Genomic DNA, 22,264 nt, shown 5'->3' on the forward strand with positions numbered 1-22,264 from the left:
TTTTAATCTCCGATATATTAAAGAATTATAATTATTGGTTCTCCAAATAACTAATTTTTTTTCAAGTTTTAGAATTTATTCTTTATCGAAAAATAAAACTAAAAATATCTAAATTCATAACTTAACATTGTGAATGTTAAATATATTTTTCGGATTTAGCATGTGAATTTAGATTCACATTGTGAATTTGACGGAAAAAAAAAACATTTTTTTTATCGAATTTGATATCATTGGAAAAAAGGATAAAAGTTATGAATTTTTGTATTTTTAGTTTTTTTTTTATAAAAAACAAGTTTTAAAAGTTGAAAAAAAAAATTAGCTTTTGATTAATTATGGTTTGCTATTGAACCTCACCCTATTCGTTAAATCAAATAATATATTTTATGCTCAAGTTATTAAATCTCCAAATCAAATATTATATTTTATGCTCAAGTTATTAAATCTATATATATCTACTCTTCTGTTTGTTATTCACTACAAGAATAATGAGCATTAGTGGCGACAACCACCTTTAGCGGCGACACATAATTTTCGCGTTATGTGTCGTCGCTAAAGGTGGTTGTCGCCGCTAAAAGCGTCGCCGCTAATGCCTACGACCCCAATCCGCGTCGAAATACGAGGTGAAACCTTAGCCGTTGATTTTGTCACTAATCCAACGACTGAAAATCGATAATGTATATACCAATAGCAGCGACGGTGTCGCCGTTCATACTCGAAAATTTTGACCGCCAAAGTTTCCCCCAAAAGATGTTGCCAATAATACTAAAAAAATTTGACCATCAAAATTCCCCCCAAAGGTGTCGCTGCTAATACTCTATATGTCGCTACTACTACTCAACGTGTCGCCGCTAAAAGGCGTCGCCGCTAATGCCCTTCGCAGATATAACCCCCTTCAGCTCCTTCTTCCTCCTTCTCTCTTCTATGAACTTATTTACATGTAGAATGTGTCTTTTGTATATGTATGTGTATTATGTATGTATTTGTGTATATATATATATATATATATATATATATATATATATATATATATATATATATATATATATATATATATATATATATATATATATATATATATATATATATATATATATATATATATATATACTATATTATTAAGGATATTGCCTATTTCTTGAAAATTAAGAGGTACAACATATATTGCCTTATGTACAATAATATTAAGCATAGTTACACTACACTACACTGATCATATACATTATACTACACACTACACGGACCCTCGTCTCCTAAACATAGCCGCCATCAAACCATTTCTCATCGTCTCCACCAAATATTCATTGATCTCCACCAACGTCGGCCGACTTCCCCCACCAAAGATGCAGTGATCTCTCTCGCCTCTCTCTCTCTCTCTCTCTCTCTCTCTCGATTGCCATCATAAAGGCTTTATGCTCCAGGCCTGGAATTATCTTGGTGGACAGATTTTCCGTTTACTTCTACCCCGGGTACTAAGATCCAAAGAAAACCCTGCTCAATTTCCCATTTGGATACTTTGATTTTGCCATGTCATACGAAACGAAACATACACTAGGTTATAATCAACTCTTCTATAGGTATGAAAATAAAATCATATTTTCCAATGTAAGCAACGATTATATGCTGATATGATTGTGTTCTTCTCTATTTTTAGCGCATTTATTAACACAGATGCTCCCTAACTTTGTTCCAATCTAGGGATTTCTTGGATGTAAACCTTATGTGGTTATTTTATTGATGCACATTTTTTTCTAGCAAACCTACGGATTTAGACCTGTTCAAGTCTATATTATTTTAATTGCAAATCCGTTATATAGTTTTGTAACCCTAATTTCATCGATTGATGCTTGCCGACTGGGATGTGCTGTTGATCTCAATCTAATATGTTTTTGAACTGATTAGTTGTTTGTGAATATTAAATCTACTTGTCTTTCGCTTATTCTGTCATTAGGCTTTAAAAGCTATCTTCAACATCTGGAACTGAGCTGCATTAGGTAGATGCAAAAACTTTTGAGATTATGAACATGCAAGTGCGCTAGAATTTTAGTTGTTCATAATCACATATTTGTCTCAGTTATATTGATCCTATATTATTGAGTTTTGAAGACTGCTTTCAGGTTTCAAATAGCTTCATAAGTTGTTGATAGAACATGCTTATGTGCAGGGGCGGACCCAAAAAATTTTCGATGTGGGGGGAAAAAATAATTGAACTTTTTATGGGGGCAAATTTTTTTGAAGGTTCAAAATATATAATTTTGAATGGTTAAAAAAAATATTTTTTTGGAAAAAAACCAATTTTTTAATTTTTTTTTTTGTTGTGGGGGCAGCTACCCCCACTATCCCCATTGTAGGACCGCCCCTGCTTATGTGTTGTTGATGATTATAAATGCTTAACTGCATAAAACCACATGTTGTGTTTCTTATTACTGATAATGCTGATGCAGATAGCATGTTTTAAATATCAAAAAAGCTGAAATAAGAGTCCCAAGAGCAAACCAATTCATGATGGGGACAGAACTCATCAGGCATCATGTTAAAGAGGAGAACATGGAAATTCCATCTATTCCACCAGGTTTTGAGTCACTTATAGCTTTTTCCCTAAAAAGAGTAGACAATAGTTCACAAACAACAAAGAATGAACCAGGGGTTAACTACATTGATGATGAAGATGTAAGAAAGTATATTAAGTGTAGACCATGGATAAACCATGGCAGAACTAATACCACTTCCGAAGATGAGTCTAAGCAGGTCATTTAGATTGATTTTCCTCTTTCTGTGTTATATTTTATATTTTTCATTAATATTCCAACTGAATGGATTACCTACTTTATATGTTCCAAAAACACCATCTGACCATTATGCCCTTCTCTCTTTTGTGAAAAATGACATGAATGTCCTTATCAATCTCATCATCAAGAGTAGCCTAGAAAGTTTGTCAAGTCCAGTGCTGTCTATTCCAGTCTTGTCATACATTAAGGTCAACGACCTAATTTTGGAACTTTGAACTTGAAATGGAATTTATTACTCATTTTTGACACCATAAGATTTCCAATTTTTTGTGTATGTTACAAAGTTTATGGTAGCTATCTGATTTTTTTCGAAAAGTTGAATTATTTCCAAATTCAAGTTATAAGTTAGTTCTTTTGATATCAAAAGTCAAACTATACCTCTCTTTTGTTTTGTGCAAATTGCTAATATAGTAGATGTATCCACTTTAAAAGTGGATTCTTAAATTTTTAGTGATTTCTTATAAGATTTAAGGTAGGCTAGGTAGCTATCAAATTTTCTTGAAAAGTTTGAAGCATTAACTCCAAATTTGAAGCTGTTAATCAGTTCTTTTGATCTTGAAAATCAAATATACCTCTTGTTGTTGTTCAAGATGAACAAATAGCTGACTAGAAGTCTATATAACTTAAGATTACAGTTTGGGAGGCTTTAATCTGTTATTAGATTTTTTTTTCTATATTTAAGATCGCAAAACATTACCTGTTAAATTAAATATCTTTGAATCTTGAAGAATTAAGACCACTCTTATCTGAACAAAGCCAAATAAAAGATTGCTACGGATTTTTTTTCTACTTTGTTTTTGGGTCGCTTTTCAAAAGAGATGAGAAGAACTCTTATTTGTTTTCTTTTTCACATCAGACTGTAGTTGTTTTTTTAACAACTCGGGAGTTTCAAGAATGTGAGTTATATTTCATCTCTCTACTCAGTTGTGTTATATAATATTAGTAGGATATTGATCCAATAATTTTCTTTAGAAATCCAAGCCTGATGATCAATTCTACTTTTCCTGAATTTATTTATACTATTCATTAAAATTGTCAGTCAACCAGAATCATATATGTTGCATGTATAAGTATACTGATTCATTATATTGTCTATTGGTTAAACTTTTGTAATGCTACACCACAAAAGGCTACATTTGATAATAAGAGTCTGTTTAAATAGTTCTATACACAAAGATCTTTTTTTTGTTGGACCTTGGTCATGGTTTAATTAATTAATATTAAGCTTTCAAATAAGTAAATTTAGTGACAATGTTGTTGATAATTGCCTCTATTATTATTGATAATTCTTATCATTTTTGGTAATGTTGATTATTTCTATTGATTAAGTTTCTTTATATAAAAGTTTAATGTTTAGTTATTTTATATTACGGATATGGTTGAGAAATTTGTAAATTTATATTTTGGAGACATAAATTAATCGGATATTTTACATAGTCCTTTATGTAACAACTTACTTTTTTAATATTTTTTTTAAAGTTGTGTAATATACCTATGTGAATTATTTCAGAACGTTTTTATATCTTACTTTTACACAATCATTTATGCAATAACTTACTTTTTTTCCTTTTCCCCTTTTTCAATTCATAAAAAAATATTATATTATATAACAAATCATCAACAGTTTTTATATATCTTTTTTTGCAGTTGAGATATGTTGCTGGAGTGAAGGATATGTTGGATAATTATTTCAAGGGAGAAGAGTTTCCACCCCAATATTACATTGTGAAGGAGGCATCACAGTTGCATGGAAATGCAAATACGAAGCAACGCATGGAGACAAAAGATGAAGATGCTGAACTACTTCTGTCGTATTGTATGATTATGCACATAGCAAGAAACTATCCGTTGAAATGAACTATTCGACACCAAATAGTTTACCAAATGGCCGTAATAAATAGCTCACGTCTAAAGGAAACTAATTATCACTGATAAAACTATCTTCCGAAAGAAACTCTTTGCCGCCCGACGCTTTGCGCGGGTAAACGGCTAGTATATATATATATATATATATATATATATATATATATATATATATATATATATATATATATATATCTTTACTATATTATTAAACATATTACCAATTTCTTGAAAATTAAGAGGTACAACATGTGTTACATCAGGTACAATAATATTAAACAGAACTCATATGGGATACGCGGACCTTACCCTAATCTCCTAAACACAGCCGCCATCAAACCAATTCTCATTGTCTCCACCAAAGATGTAGAGATCTCCACCAACGTCTCCTACCGAGGACCTGATCCAATTACTCACTAAAACCCTAAATCAGTTCTTCCTAAACGCACCCAACCACCATTACATTTTCTACCTATCTGTTCTTCCTGCTTTCATGAAAAGGTTTACGCATCGCAGATTTCGTCCGCCATCATCTTCACCAAGAAGCGAGCGTCACCACAATAGTCACTGACTCTACACCATGGATCGTAATCTATTTCTCACTCCCAGGCAGAAACCTACATCGATTTCTTCTGCAATTTATCTTAGTCTGGTTTCGGTTAGTGGTTTTTCCAATTTTTTGTCTGTTTCTTTGTTGGGTTATGGTTAACGAAGGTCGATTGTTAGGTTTTGGTGTTCAATTTTTTTGTTTGACTGCATTCTTCACTGAAAATATGAGGTTATTAGATTCGATTATTTCTTGATTTCCTCTTCTACTTTCTTTCACATGTTCTTTGTTAACTACAAACTCAAATTGGGATCAAACAAAGCAACAATTCCATTCCAGATTACTAAAACTTTTGACTTTTTTTTCCATCAAACCAATTCAGGTCTAATACATCATTTTTGACTTTTTTCTGGTTGACTCGCAGGAACACCTGCTCAAATCAATCCTAATTTCATTCTTTCATAGGTAAGGTCTTTCACTGTATTTCAATTTTGACCTTTTGCATGACTGGCAATCGAAAACATATGTTCATAATACTCCGATTAACCTCAATCGTTCCAAACACAGGCTTGAATCCAATTTCAAAAATATGTTACAATTCCAATTAGGCTCCATTCCGATTGCAAAAGTATGTTACGATTTTGACTTCCAGGTTTGACCAACAAATGACGAATGCAAATTTTGTATGTTTGGATGCTCTATTCCTTTGCTCAGGTACACATACTTTCCTTAATTACTTGTTTTTTCCATGTCCCATGTTTGTTTCTAGATTTTGAAAGAAAAATTATGGTGAATGAAAGAATAACTTTTGGTTTCTCAAATGCAGGGTGATACTTTACGTAGGTGGCGAACTGAACCTTTCATCATGATAACTGGTAGTGGTGGATAAAAATCATAACTTTTTTAATAATATGCAATACTTTTATACTTTTTGTTTGTCTAGATGGGTACCTCCTGCTTTGCCAACAACCAAAGAGTCCAAAAAATGAGGAAATTGGAGCCACATTTGCTGCTGGAAGAAGCATGGTACTACTATCTTTTTTCTATTATAGGCTAATAGCATTATTATTGTTGTTAAATAAAAGAATGGTTTGATAAGGTTATAAAAGGGTATTATGGTCCCTTTATGCATTTTGATGGTATTCACAAAAACAAGATGAAAGGGCAATTTAGTCTTTCTCTGATCATTGTCTAATGAGATTGGGTTATAAAGCTTCATTGAATTTTTGTGATTTTACCATGCAGGGGAAAGAATGAATTAATTTAATAATTTGTTAACCATTCCATTTTGACTATAGCAGTTAACTTTACTAAAGTTTAATGGAATTAATATAAAAAAACTTATGTTAATGTTTTACTATTTCAATTTTTATCAAAGTTGTTTTTTTATTTTTATTTTCATTCTCATGCTTATTTTCTCCTGATTTAGATCCTAAACCCAAAGTTGTTGTTTGGCTGCTGCTGTAGTGAATTGGAGACAAATTTCATCCATGAACATCACAACTTAAAAGGTTAGTAGATCGGACTGACATGCTATTAATCATCTTGATGAAAAGTGTTAGTGACATACACAAATAAGTTGTCTTTAGAATTTATGTTTGTGGACAAATTATTATAGGGCAGAGTGGGTATTGTGTTACTTTTTGGTCAAATGCAATATCTTCAAGCATCACAAAATTAGACTTCCTCTTTTCCCCATGCATAATCTGATATTGTATGACATATTATCATCTACTGAAATTTCATCATATAATCAAACATGAGATTTCACAATCTTCATTTGAGCACTTGTGATATTTCCAGTTTTTCCCATTTGATATAAAGTTATTTGACATGTTCTAAGCTTATGTTTGTCTATTTGTTTATCAAATTAATCAACATGGGGTTGTCATTTACCAAGCTTTTTAGTCGCTTGTTTGCTAAGATAGAGATGCGTATTTTGATGGTTGGTGTGATGCAACTGGTAAAACCATAATCTTGTACATGCTCAAGTTGGGAAAGATTGTTACCACAATTCCCACTATTAGTATATGTTACTACATTCATTTTCACTTTCTTATATCTTTCATGAAGAAAAAGATAAAAATCTGAATACTTTGTAATAAAATTAATGTTTATACTATAATGAACTTGAATCTTTGCAGGATTTAATGTGGAGACTATTGAGTACAAGAACATCAGCTTCACTGTTTGGGATGTTGGTGGTAAGGTCAACGTAAAATTTTAATCAATTCGTATAATATGGGTTTCTTTTTATCAATTTTTTTTAAAAATCTCCAAAATTGGATAAATATGAAACTTATTTGGTTTTTCTTCAGATACGACCTTTGTGGATGCACAACTTCCAGAACACACAAGGGCTTATCTTTGTGGTTGATAGCAATGATCGTGACCGTGTTGGGGAGGCTAAAGATGAGCTCCACAAGATGCTTAATGAGGTACTGCAGACATGATGAGGGCATTTACGTCTTTTCACATACAAGAGATCGAGACCAAGTCCCTGTCTCACCTTTTTCGGGTTAACAGATGAAACATCTTTTTTTTTGTTCCAAATGACACTCTGTTCCATTGACATGAGTCTCAGTCAGTCATGATCTGTAATGCGTGTCAAACATAGTATAACATGTTCTGCCAAACGCAATACAACATGTTCAGTACTGTACTGGCAAGTCCTGTCCCATCTTGTTCCACTTTTGGGCAGAGGACAAAAATGCACTTTTTTTTGGTACTGTAGTCATATACAGGCCAAACACAGTGTTGCTTGTGTTTGCCAACAAAAAAGATCTTCCAAATGCCATGAATGTTGCTGAGATTACTGATAAGCTTGGCCTACATTCTCTCCGACAACGACATTGGTAAGCCAAAAATATTACAATTTTAATAACAGAAATAACAACCTACTTAATTAAAAATGTAATGTTATTGGAAAAATATTTTTATTTTTATGTGACAGGTACATTCAGAAGACATGTGCTACCTCTGGAGAAGGTCTATATGAGGGTCTAGATTGGCTTTCCAATAATATTACTAACAAGGTAAAGCCTTTCACTGCTAGAATTGGTAGATTTTCAAATTATAGTGTTCTAAAATGATGAAAATTGAAAGTATAATGCTACAATATAGTCTTGTTATGTTGTGATTGTTTCCAGATGTAATATTGATTTTTCGTTTCTTTTTTTTTTTTAAATCAAGAATAAACAGGAGTTGGATTGTCTTGGGTTATAGATGTTTGTGGAGCTCCGTGTTAGCTTGTTTTGAGTTTTAAGATTTTTTTTCTTCATTTTGTTAATGTGGGAATGAAAACTTGTTGACTGGTGTTTAAATTTTAAATATACAATGAATTGAGATGGTTGGAATTGTGTAGATCTGCATTGCCTACTTTTGGTCCTAAGGCTATTTCCAGTTATAAAAGGGCATTTATGTCTTTTTGCTATCATGACTACAGCTGAGAAAGTATAAAGGAATTAATCAACTCTTCAAATATGAACAACATAAATCTGAATATTATTAAATCAAACTTTTAAATATGATTAACTCCTAAATATATGTAGGTAAGTTAACCTCAATCTTCAAGATCCGCTTTACCCTTCATTATGTTCCAAATTCAAGTGTTTTCATCTAGGATTACAATAATTCAATAGGCCAACTATGATCATTTCAATCATCCATTTTAAACTTTTTCTCCCCTTTGATATTTTTTGAAAATGTCTTGCATTGAAGATTATTTTTTTCATAACATAATTCAAATGCGTGTCTCAAACTACAACATTATGCTAATAATTCATGGTTTTCCATTTTTTGTCCCCTAATCACTTGAATTCATTACCATACTATTACATTAGGTGTAAAACCCATATATTACATGGGTTCACTTAAAAAAAATTGAATATGAAAATTATAAACATTTGAAACAGTTTGAATTTATAAGAAAAATTAGAAAATTATTGGATTATTAAAAGTAACGTGTTTTTTTTTTCTTTTAAGTTTAAACAAATAATTTAGATAAATAAACAAAAGAAACTAATGAAGTTTTAATTTAGAAATCTTGGAATTAGAAAGAAAGTCAATTATTAAAATTGATATGCATTTATTATTACATTTATTGTAATTATTACATTAAAATATTATGAGGAATTTATTAAAATGGAAAAAAAAACCACAACATGCCATGTGTACAAAATTTAATTGAAAATAACCACAAAATAACATGTGGCCAAATAAATGAGAATGTAACATGTGGCAAAAAGATTTTCATAATTAGAGTAGATTGAATTGATATGTCGAGCTTTCCAACAAAATGTGATTGATTTAATGACACCAGGTTGATATGTCGAGCTTTCCAACAAAATGTTATTGATGCAGAGATAGTTGTTGGCCAACATGCTGGAAAAAGAGTGTTTTTACCAAGAATTCCTCTATGTCCGCCTGACAAAGAGATGTTCCCATTCAAACTTAAGAGAAAGCAGTTTCCAATTCAACTTAGTTTCTCTATGACAATCAATAAAGCTTAAGGACAAACAATTCCAAATGTAGGTGTTTATCTACAAGAATCAGTGTTCTCACATGGCCAGCTTTATGTGGCGTTGTCCAGAGGAATATCATGTTTCAATACCAAGGTATTAGTAAAGCTGGAAACAACATTTGATAATGATGAAATCTACATCAAACGTTGTGTACAAAGAAGTGTTATGTGATTAACAAGGTACAATCAACAACTTATTATTTTACAATTTTTTCAAATATGTATCTTAGATGCTTATTTGATATTTAATACAGGACTAACAGATGAAGCAACAAGATTGCAGATTGGTGTAGTTTATATATTGGACATGTTATAAATGTACGAAACTACATCGTTGCAGATTATTGTTATATATATATATATATATATATATATATATATATATATATATATATATATATATATATATATATTGTAAAATCAAGTATGAACTATTAGATGAATTATTTGAGATGTAGACTCAACTTTTGTCGTATTGTATGACTATACACCTAGCAAAAAACTATCTATTTAAATGAACTATTCGATACAAAATAGTCTACCAAATGGCCGCAATGAATAGCTCACGTCTACAAGTTACTAATCATCACATTAAAACTATCTTCCGAAAGAAACTCTTTGTCGCCCGGCGCTTAGCGCTGGTAAACGGCTAGTATATTATTAAGGATATTGCCCATTTCTTGAAAATTAAGAGGTACAACATATATAACCTCATGTACAATAATATTAAGCATATAACCAATCTTATACGTATTACACTACACGGATCATATACGTATTACACTGCACACTACACAGATCTTACCCTAATCTCCTAAACATAGCCGCCATCAAACCAATTCTTATCGTCTCCACCAAAGATCATCTCCACCAATATCTCCCACCGAAGGTCCACAGTTGCCGACTTCCCCCTCCAAAGATGCAGTGATCTCTCTTGCCTCTCTCTCTTTCTCTCTCTCTCTCTCTCTTTCTCTCTCTCTCTCTCTCTCGAACATTGAGTTACTTCCATCACCGCCTTCTATTTCTTGAATCTCTCTCTCTCTCTTTCTCTACATCTCTATTTACTTGAAAGTGGTTTATGTTTAACAATTGATGACTGATTTGGTGCTTTCAGGGTAATTTCTGAATTGATCTCTTTCTCATCCGTCACCCTCCCTCTCTCTAACCTAACTTGTTGTCCATCCCCGCCACCACTCATCGATGCTGGCCACCACCATGTGGTAGCAATGTTATGCATCTTTAACGGTGTTGACGAGTCTTTTTGTTTCTTGACCAGATGCTAAGCAGATCTGGAAATCGCCATCATCTTCTCCGTTTTCTGATCCAGGTAATAGATTCCTCTAATCTATATTTGGAATTTACCATCATCTTCTCCATTTAATTTCTAACTTAGGTGCGTGCATATTCATTGTTCTCCGCATCTCCACTGTCGCCACCTGACCTCGGATGGTACACAAAATGATCTTCGAAGGAGCACGGAAGTGAATGGGACTAAATCAGTCAGCTTAGTGTTCATACTCGGAACCTGGTCTTGTTGGCCAAGCCGTCACTCCTGCCGTCAAGGTTCTCCCCTCTTTCTCTACTCCCTTTGTTCTTTACGTGAATAAGATTTCGATTTAGTCAAAGTAATACCAAAACGGAGAAAGAAGTATTTGACTATCAGACTCTTCTCATCTATGTTTTCCTTGCTCGATGCTGATTTTGCCCAAACAATGCATCCTATGATTTAATAGTAGTATGTAATTATTGGCTGGTAAATATGGTCTTAATTTTATTAAGTAGCTTTTCTTCCTTGAGCTATCATCAGAATAAGATTCCTCTTCATGTTATAGTTTAACTTTTACAGTCAAACACATCACATATAAATCCAAAATTACTATGAAATTTACTAGAAATTAAGATAACTACATCGGAATACAAGAAAAGATGAAGATTTGAACAATTTGAGTAAGAAAGTAAAACCTTTTGTAATTGCGAATTGAGTTTGAATTTGGAAAGCAATACGTTCGTGTTTGACTTTCAAAGTCAAAATTGTGTTAATGTTTGCAGTAGAAATAATATAATGTGTGTATTATTTGTTCTTATACAATTCAAGATTAATTAATGCTTCATAAATCTTTTTGAAATAGACCAATTATGATATCTTGGTTTTGTTATATTTTTCTTCCCTGATTTTTGCTTTTCCAAGTGTTGGTTAAAATCTTATACTTTTGTTTTTGAATCTTCAAAAGATATATTCAAATCAAAGTTCCTTGTCACCCGAAGTCACATCAAAGTCTGAAATACCACAGGAAGAACTTGAGGGTGGTGTCAAGACTTTATCCTATAAACTATCAGTAGCTCTTCTAAATACTAGTATCAAGGAAGACTTGGTTAAACAACATTCAAAAGTAGCAGGGGAAGCAGTTGAAGGTATCTAAAACTCTTACCTACTTTAAGTGTTCCAAAAAGACCATCTGACCATTATGCCCTTCTCTCTTTTGTGAAAAATGTCATGAATGTCCTTATCATTCTCATCATCAAGAGTAGCCTAGAAATTTTGTCAAGTCCAGTCCTGTCTATTCCTTTTTTTTACTTCTTTTTTTACTTCATCATATGCAATTTGAATATATGGTGTTGATATTTGTTAATTTTTTAGTGGCCAAGTCAAAAGGAAATCTTAAAAGTTTATTAATTTACTGCATATCGATAATTATAGGTTCTTTTATAGAAAAATGAAGTTCACACAATAAAACTTTAGAAAATATCCAGAAAATAACATTGTATTCTATAAAAATATGATTTTTGACATTTTTTACAAACAAAAGTATAATGTTTTGAAAGTGTGAGTACGTTTTGTTTGGGAAAGTCTAGATCGCTGTTAACAGATTTTTAAAGACTGTTCTGCCCCGATTTGATTAAAATAGTTATTAATTGTGATATGTGCAAAAGGTGGGTTAAAAAGAACAAAAAATGTTATTTTTCGTCTTTATTTTGGATAAAGGGCATTTTGGTCTTTTTATAGAAAAATGAAATTTACCAATAACACTTTTGAAAATATACAGAAAATAGCATTCTACTTTATAAAAATATCAATTTTAATATTTTTTACAAACGAAAGTACTATGTTTGTTGTGTGATTATGTGTTTCCAAAAAAAATATTGCAACAAATCTGACCGTTTTGCCCCTGTTCAAAAAATATTAATTTTCGTATTTATTTTGGATAAAGGGCATTTTGGTCCTTTTATAGAAAAATGAAATTTACCAATAAAACTTTTGAAAATATACAGAAAATAGCATTCTACTTTATAAAAATATCATTTTTAACATTTTTTACAAATAAAAGTGCTATGTTTGTTGTGTGACTAGGTGTTTATCTGCCAAAATCGGTATTCTCACATGGCCAACTTTATGTGGCGTTATCCAGAGGAATATCACGTGTCAATACCAAGGTATTAGTAAAACCGGAAAAACTTTTGACAAGGTACAATCAACAACTTATTATTTTACAATTTCTTCAAATATGTATCATACACGCTGATTTGATGTTTAATGCAGGGTTAGCAGATGAAGCAACATGATTGTAGATAGGTGTAGTTTATATATTGGACATGTTATAAATATACAAAACTACATGATTGCAGATTGTTGTTATTTATATATATTGTAAAATCAAGTATGAACTATTAGATGAAATTCCAAATGTAGACTCAACTTCTGTCGTATTGTATGACTATGTACCTAGCAAGAAACTATCCGTTGAAATGAACTATTCGACACAAAATAGTCTACCAAATGGCCGCAATGAATAGCTCACGTCTAAAGGAAACTAATCATCACTGATAAAACTATATTCCGAAAGAATCTCTTTGTCGCCCGACGCTTAGCGCGGGTAAGCGACTAGTATATGTATTTGTGTATTAGTATGTGTATCATGTATGTATATGTTTTTGTATGTGTATTGTGTATGTATGGATGAGTTTTTGGTTATATGTTTTTAAAATTTATAACAGTTTTTATAATTTTATATGGTTTGTTTTGTACAAGGTTGCAGAACTCGTTACTTGGTACCTGTTCGGCCGACTACCGAGTAGCGAGTACCCGGGAGTACTCGGGAGTACTCGGGGAGTACTCGGATTCGGTAATTCATGTAGAAATATTTTTAGGGAAATTATATATGTCAAAATCATAAGTTAAAATCATAAGTTGATTGAAATATATAACAAAATTAGATACATGTGAATACACAAAAGCTGAAAAATCACATAAGGGTCTTACTTCGCGAATAATTATTGAAAATTTAAGAGATATATGTAGTTATAATCATATGTATGTGTTAAATAATAAATCATTAAGTATATTATACATATTAATCACCGAGTTGACCATGTTTTACAAAACTACTCAATTTAGTAAATAGGCCGATTGGGGAGTACTCGGGATTTTGTAACTCGCCTCGGTAAGGGGCCGAGTAGCGAGTACTCGGAGGAGTAATCGGCCAACTCGGCGAGTTTTACAACACTGGTTTTGTATATGGAAAAAATGTTTAAAAAAAACTAAAAAAAGAGAAAACTACAATTAGCGGCGATACTTTTAGTGGCGACAAAAAGTATTAGTGGCGACATGGTATTAGCGGCGACGATAAGCATTAGCAGCGACAAATTGGGCATTAGCGACGAACCAACAACGACGACCCTTTAGCAGCAACAATCGGGACTTTTAGTGGCGACGCCTATCGTAACTAATAGACATTATTCTTGTAGTGATTCCTTTTGTGTTTTATGGGTTCCATGAATAAAGTGGCTATGGAAAACACAATTCTATATTTATTTTATCTAGATAACATGGATTGACAAAAAGAATATGCTAAACCGGACCTATTATAATTATACATAACGTCTAGCTCAACTAGAAACGACAATGCATGAGGAACCATATCAATACCAAGTTGCATGACTACGTACTACCACCAAAATGTCGAAGGTCAGCAACTATTTTTCTTGCAATTGTGGCATTCTTGTTGATTGATTATCAATGAATTACAATGAATCAGGTTGATGAGGTGGTTGAGTCGAGCTGCTAGCTTCGTAAGATGATGTATGATGTTTAAAACCTACAATTAATTAATTACAATGAGCAACAAGTTAAAGCTCAAACTACAATATCACTGATAGGATAATCAAGAATACCTAAAATGAAGATCAATGAATATTAAATTTTAAATACTAACCATCACGCTCATCAAAGATGTATTGGGATAAATCAAATCGTTGATCTTGGTCGATTGAGCTGCGAGTTTCATGAAATGGCTCACGCATTTTCAAACCTACATGATCAAATCACACATCATGCATGATGTCTTTTTTTCCTATATATATGATAACATTCTAGTTGCCAGTTTCTTATATTTTAAAATATATAGTTTTATTTGCATGTGAAAACCTAAAAAGTATACCACTATTTAACTAATAAACAAAAAACCTAAGTGAAAACGATAATTTTCAGTCAAGACTTACAGGGGAATACTAGAAGAATGAAATCTCGAAGCTTGATCCTCATTTTGTCTAGAAAATGATAATATGCTTCTCTCCATCGTTTGCTGACAAGCAACGGACCAATCATGATCCAAAAACCAACAATCAATCCAACGATTGTAAATATCACTAAGATCCAATCGATGCCATCAGAATCAGATTCATCATCATTGTCGTTAGATCGGTTGTTGTCGTCCCTATCTGGTTGGCACGCTGCAAGAGGAGCTCCACAAAGTGCATTCCCAACGAAACTAGATTCATTGAAGGATTGAAGCTGAGTGCTTGTGGGGATTCTTCCTGTAAGATTGTTGTACGATACATTCAACGAATTTATAGCACTTAAACCCGACAAGCTCAAAGGAATCCTTCCATCAAGATTGTTCACAGACAAATCTAATGATTCCAGCTGTCTCATTTCACTGATCGTGTTAGGAATTCTTCCTGTTAGTTGATTTTGTGAAAGATTCAGGTAACGTAAGCCCGAAAGTGCCATAAGTTCATCTGGAATTGAACCAGAAAATTTGTTACCCGAAAGGTCTAATGTTGTCACTAGATAAAGAATGGTGTTATATAAAGAAACTCGTCCTTTTGTCACTAGTAATGCACTTCCAAGTACTTGATTCTGGAAAAGGGCATCATAAAGAACAATGGGAGTGGAGGTTTCTTTTCCAGAAATGACACTGAAATTTGTAAAGCATTTCGGTAGGTACCCAGAAAGATTGTTGTCAGCAAGATCCAAGATTTGGATAGAAGTGATATGACATAATTCATCCGGGATTTCACCCTCCAATTTATTGGAACGAAGACTAAGAATTTTCAAACATGTATCATTTCTTCCTATTGATGATGGTATTCTCCCTGTGAGTTCATTTTCTGCAAGCTCAACAATCAACAAGCTCTTGGAATTCAACAAAGACATGGGTAAATCCCCGGACAAGTTGTTATTTCGCATGTCTAGTGATTCCAGGGATGAAATATTTCCCAAAGATGACGGGATTTTGCCAGATAACTTGTTTTCTTCTACGTTCAAGATCACTAAAGACTCCCAATTCATCCAACAGTCTGGGATGCGACCTGACATGTTATTGTTTGCAAGATTAAGAACTCTTAACTGTCGTGATTCTTGAATGCCATCACACAAGAACTGATCTAGAGACCCAGAAAGATTATTGTATGAAAGATCCAGGAAATCCAAGTCAGGTTTATTGAAATTACGAGGTAATCCACCATAGAAATTGTTTGAACCTAGATCTAATACTGCTCCTGGTGCAAGAAAACTAACATCTCCCAGTTTTCCCATAATGTTATTATGGGATATGTTGAAGTACGTTACAAAAGAGAAAGTACTCCAGATCCACTTCGGGATGGTGTCTGATATGTTTGCATTTGCTAAATCCAACCCTTCCAAGTTTGTTTGCGATTGAACCCACGATGGAAAAAGTGGGCCAATATCGCAAGAACCAATTCGCAACACTTCGAGCTGGAAAGGTGGAATCCAGTCGTTGATTAGGTCAAACACTAACTTATTATCCCCAACCCATAAAGTTTTCAAGGCTGTTAGATTGGCGAAATGATCTTCAGTCACAACACCTGTTAGTGAGTTGTGATGAAGCGTTAGAAAACTAAGTTTCCCAAGTTTTCCAATACTTTCAGGAAGACTTCCATTCAATTTGTTAAACGAAAGATCCAAAAAGTTCAACGAGGATAGATCACCAATAGAATCGGGGATCGAACCCTCGAGCTGATTTATATTAAGCTGTAACGTTTTCAAGAGTGACAAACTTCCTAAAGAGCGTGGAAGAATCCCTGTTAACTTATTGTATGCAATATCAATGCTGCCCAGATTCTTCAGTCTTCCTAGTTTTTCTGGTAGTTGACCAGTGACATAATTTCCACGTAAGGCTAACAATTCAAGTTTAGGTGACTCACATTCACAAAATCTTTCAAGAAGCTCAGTCACATCTCCGGAATAATTGTTAGACTGAAGATCAAGGGTAGTCAAGTTGCAAAGATTACTTAAAGATTTGGGTATCACCTCAACGATTTGATTGTTTGATAAGTCAAGATGAACAACGAAAGACAGGTTTTGAAGGTTGCCAAGAATGGGATCAGTGATATTGCAGTTACTAACATCAAGAATACGGAGATTACTTAAGCTATACAAGCTGTTTAGTATGGAAGAAGAATTAACAAAAGTGTTACCGGAAACACGAAGACTCGTCAAAGAAGGCATGCTATCGAAACCACTACGAGTTCCGGGATTTAGACCACCAATAAAGCCATTGGTAAGATCTAAAGAAACTAAATCATGAAGACTGAAAACCCACCCAGGCAACAAACCGTTGAAGATGTTATACGAAAGATCTAAGACGTTAATGGAAGTAAAACTAACTCTGGTTGGTTCACTAGGAATTTGAGTTAAGCCACATGAAGAAAAGTGCACTTCTTTCAAAGAAGGAGTGTTGATCGCCTGAAGCCAGTGATCTGAAGCTTCGGCGAGGTTGATGCCACTCATATCCAGGTACTGCAAGCGCTTCAAATTCTCTATCCATTTTAAACTTTCTGATTGAAGATTACCGAGTGCAGGATCGTCATGAAGATCTAGAACAAGCAAGTCAGATAGATTCCCGAGTTGATGAGGAATGTCCCCCGCGAATTGCGACCTAGAGATGTTAAGATATCTCAGATTCTGAAGAGAGCCGACGACTGCTGGAATCTGGGTGATTCCAAAGTCGTTGCAACTCAAGTCAAGGTACCGGAGTTGTTCTAACTCTATCAAAGAATTACTTATGATTCCTCCTAACATTTGTTTTTTTGCTTCTTCGAGCTCTTCGTCTGTGTCGTATGTTCCATGACAATGGCCGTGAATTCCATCGTCAGGTCCACGGAGGCGAAGCTCCTGGACGTGGTGGGTGGAGTTATCGCAGACTACACCGGACCAACTGCAACAGTCGTCGCCGGACCAAGAAGAGAGGCGGTTGGCACGGTCGACGAGGTTGTTCTTGAACTGGATAAGCACGGATCGTTCGGTGGCTAGACATTGTACTTGATGTGAGTTCTGATTACAGAAACACGAGGTGTAAAGTGATGAAGCGAAGAGAAGCCAAAGGCAAATTGAAGAAGAAGAAACAGCAATACGTGTGAGAGTCTTCATGGCAGTGATGATTAATGCCAAAAAGTTATGTTTCAGCTGCTCTTATATATAGAAAAAATATATATTATTCGAAAACTCATGAACCACTCAAATCAAGAGCCTATCCACCAAATATTATTAAAAATAGGTTAGAGTATTGCCATTACACCAACGACTTTCACGAAGAAAAAAAAAAAAAATTGCGGCAATTAAATAAAAGAAATAGACTTATTAAAGTAATTAATTTTTCGGTTTGTTTACATTTAGATAATTTTTTTTTTTTTTTTGTATATATCTACTTTTTGTAAGTGTTTTCATACGAACATTATGACAGGTTGTAGCAGGTTACATCCAATGATAATTGTCATATATGAACACTTTCAAAAAGTTCGTTACCTAAATGTGTACAAAAAAATACAGTTACCCAAATGTGAACAAACCGAAAATGTAAGAATAAATTACACGAATGGTCCATGTGGTTTTGATAATTTGTGTGTTTGATCCCTAATTTATTTTTTTAACTCGGATGATCCGTAGTGTTATTTTTGTTGTGTATTTGGTCCTCATCTTACCTCAAAAGACTACTGTCCTCTTTTTAATTAATTTTTTTATTTATGTATTTATTTTTTATATATTAAAAAAATAATAGACCCCATATGTCACACCTCAAAACCGAGAACGGCGGAAACGTTCTGGAGCGGAGGACGTTATATAAAGTATCACAACACAGTATAACAGTAAATAAACAAACAACATCATCAATTGCATTAAATATATAATTATAATACAAGCATGTTCTGTACAGTTATAGACACCAAAAACGTAAATCAAAATAATAAGATGAGTCTCGAATACGCTCCATCTTCTCAAAAGCTGACCTCGGTACCTGTTTACTGATGACATGAGAATACAAGTTATTTTGAAAGCGAGTATCAGCATTAAAGCTGGTGAGTTCATAAGTATTTTAGTGTCGGTGTTTGTATCAAAACGTTTGAACATGGTTTTAAGTATGAGTTTGTAAACATTGGTGATAAAAGTATGTGAATGTTTGTAAGTGTTTGTAAAGGTTTGAAGCTCTCAGAAAAACCTATATTTTCTATTAAAAGTAGCCTTCTACCAAGGCGTAACTTGTTTTGTATGTTCTTTTATTGTAAAAGTGTGTAATTTTCCCTTTGTAACTATCATTGTCAAAATATAGTTTGTGCATGAATGTTTAAGTGAAATGATCACTATATATATGTAAAGGGTAAATTAATGTAGTTACTGTAGTGTTGTATTATAGGAACTACTGCTGTACTAACTAACCTTAAACCGAATTTATATTAAGGTATTATGTGATTAATTGTATCATACTATCGACTAGGTAACACGACAATGTAGGTCATAATAAGGTATGACGTTTGGCACCCGCAGACCTGCAGGTCTGGCTGTAGCTAGTAGCAAGGTGTAGGATAGTCAATCCGGTATAAATCTATATGCAAACTCACACTCTCCCTCCAAGAGACTTTGGCTACAACTTGGGCCATGACATTGAAGGCATGCTCGGATACAGTGGATCACAATTTTGTTAACGTATTCATGTATATGTAATGTATTGTTACTCGTTCTAGTATCGTTGTATATGTTCTCTTTCTAGTATAGTTGTATATGTTCTTCTTCTAGTATAGTTGTAAATGTTCTCTTTCTAGTATAGTTGTATATGTTCTCTTTCTAGTATAGTTGTATATGTTCTCTTTCTAGTATAGTTGTATATGTTCTCTTTCTAGTATAGTTGTATATGTTCTCTTTCTAGTATAGTTGTATATGTTCTCATAGTAATGTAATGTATATGTTCTCATAGTAATAAGTACTGACTCATGAATGAACTGACTTATTGGACATCTCATTGTTCTAACAATAATATAAGTCTTATCCTGTGCTACCCATATGGTAACATACTAATGATGTAATTGGTACGTATAACTATGGAAGAAATTTTATGACTATATATGTACACATGATATATAATTAATATTGAAACGACCTTCGAATGGCTACCCGATATCCCACCAGACCACATCTCAAGCGCGAAAAGGAAATAGGGCGGACGGCCTTCCTAAGCCTTTTAAACATTGCTTATATGACTATACATATACGGGCATGCAATTTATAATAAGTATAAGAAAGTTTAAGTAAAAGTATTTGATAAGTAAAAGAGTTTGTAAAACAGTTTGAACAGTAGTAAAATCATTGGTTTTGTAGGTATTAATCACATGTGATTGATGTAATAACTATAAGTATTCAACTTGTATCCCCCCCACCCCCCATAAAAGCATTTAAAACATTTAAAAGTATTTCAAAGGTTAGTTAAAGGGGTATGAACTCACTTGTAGTGAGTGGATTGGATTGAAATGTTGGTTACAATGCTAGGTGGAAAATGGAGACTTGTACACACGCACGAGCCTAGTTATCATATAATGAACATATATATAACTAATTAGTCAAATTATAACTAATAAATTAAGTTGTGACACTCTAGAACATGAAAACACTTTGTATAAGTGTTATAAGTCCTAAGGATTGCATCTAAGTTGTTGTGGGACAAGGCTAATGGGTTTAGGGTTCCAAAGGACCCTATACATGAGTTTACGTTTCAATAAACCTCACACAAGGAGTTTACGGTCGTAAACTCTTGATTTTACGGCCGTAAGCTCCTAAGCTTAATGACATTTTGTGTTTTGAAGTGTTACATGATCCCTAGAAGCAATTCTACTTGATGGTTTAATCCTTGGAAGGGTTTAGGGCATTAATACACTTCTTTGAGGAGTTCACGGACCTGGGACCATTTCCCTTAGAGATTACGACCGTAATCTCTCATGGGGATGGGTTTTTGATGTTTTAAAGTCCCTAAATAACTTGGAGTAAATCAAGGCTATTGTTCCAAGGCTTTAGGAGTGATTAAGGCACTCTTTGGCCTTTGAGTTTGGAGTTTACGGTCCAAGAACTTCTTGGGACGTGAACACCTTACTCTTGGTGTTCATGGGTGATTTCTAGTCTTATATACACCTGCATACAAGTCTAAGGTAGTTACTTAACAAGGGGAAGGGACTAGGCATCATTTACCCTTATAAAAGAGTTTACTCCCCAAGGTGTTCTTGGGCGGTAAACTCTCGAATCTTGCTGTTTTGCTATGAAATCTATGTTATTAAGCACATTATAAGCCATATAATACAATTGGAGAGAGGTACTCACGATTTGGGATGAAAACTCGAAGATCCGTGAGAGAGAAAATGGCTTTTCTCTAGTTGGAAATGTAACTAATGAATGAATATGGCTCAGAATTCTATATATAGTCTTGGGATTTTTGGCAGAAAATATTTTATTCACGAAATGAACTTTAATTTAATAGAGTTTTGGAATAACACAGTTGCACAATACCCTAGTGCACCCACTCTCCTGATATCTCCTTAAGTGTAAACCCTGAAATACTCAAACGTATACGGAAAAGTCTGAAAATTTATTGCGACTGTTCTAACTTCTATTGACTTGATAATGTTCGTACATAATGGAAATTTCGGGTTGTCACATCATCCCCCCATTAGAAGGAATTTTGTCCCGAAATTAGAATTTAAGCAAATAAGAAGTTACAAAATAACTAAGCGAAAAGATGAGGATATTTTAGTTTCATCTGATCCTCTCGTTCCCAAGTGAATTCAGGTCCTCGTTTGGCGTTCCACTAAACCTTCACTATCAGGATACGGCTCTGCTTTGTCTGCTTGACCTCTCGGTCCATGATCTCTACTGGTTCCTCCACAAAGTTGAGGCTCTCGTTGATCTCGATCTCGTCTTGTGGAATAACAAGAGTCTCGTCGGACAGACACTTTTTCAAGTTCGAGACGTGGAATGTAGAATGTACGTTA

At 33.5% G+C, this 22,264-nt stretch overlaps 2 protein-coding genes across 9 annotated transcripts; one reads left to right on the forward strand and one right to left on the reverse strand.

Annotated features, from left to right (window-relative positions):
* The first annotated feature begins 1,255 nt into the window (after positions 1-1,255).
* Positions 1,256-10,063, forward strand: LOC145009033 (uncharacterized). 8 transcript variants are annotated; one of them, XM_078967691.1, is made up of 14 exons: positions 1,256-1,574; positions 2,442-2,745; positions 4,434-4,767; positions 4,913-5,307; positions 5,621-5,661; positions 5,764-5,910; positions 6,023-6,071; positions 6,140-6,222; positions 6,626-6,707; positions 7,341-7,405; positions 7,515-8,051; positions 8,150-8,231; positions 9,518-9,898; positions 9,973-10,063. In XM_078967691.1, exons 6-11 carry the CDS (start codon positions 5,869-5,871, stop codon positions 7,647-7,649), a joined length of 456 nt encoding a protein of 151 aa, XP_078823817.1. In that variant the 5' UTR covers positions 1,256-1,574; positions 2,442-2,745; positions 4,434-4,767; positions 4,913-5,307; positions 5,621-5,661; positions 5,764-5,868; the 3' UTR covers positions 7,650-8,051; positions 8,150-8,231; positions 9,518-9,898; positions 9,973-10,063. The 8 variants fall into 8 exon arrangements, with proteins under 8 accessions (XP_078823817.1, XP_078823814.1, XP_078823816.1 ...); XM_078967688.1 differs by lacking the exons at positions 9,518-9,898; positions 9,973-10,063 and adding an exon at positions 8,389-8,559; XM_078967690.1 differs by lacking the exons at positions 9,518-9,898; positions 9,973-10,063 and adding an exon at positions 8,398-8,559.
* Positions 10,064-14,462: 4,399 nt separating this feature from the next.
* Positions 14,463-18,387, reverse strand: LOC145012529 (receptor-like protein EIX2). The gene is made up of 3 exons (XM_078971330.1): positions 15,215-18,387; positions 14,929-15,024; positions 14,463-14,811 (listed from the first exon to the last, which is right to left on the reverse strand). The coding sequence occupies exons 1-3, from the start codon at positions 18,384-18,386 to the stop codon at positions 14,738-14,740; spliced, it is 3,342 nt and encodes a 1,113-aa protein (XP_078827456.1). The 5' UTR covers position 18,387; the 3' UTR covers positions 14,463-14,737.
* Positions 18,388-22,264: the final 3,877 nt, after the last annotated feature.

The sequence above is a fragment of the Lactuca saligna genome, chromosome 8 (assembly GCF_052625555.1).
Source record: "Lactuca saligna cultivar CGN05327 chromosome 8, ASM5262555v1, whole genome shotgun sequence".
NCBI classification, from domain to species: Eukaryota; Viridiplantae; Streptophyta; class Magnoliopsida; order Asterales; family Asteraceae; genus Lactuca; species Lactuca saligna.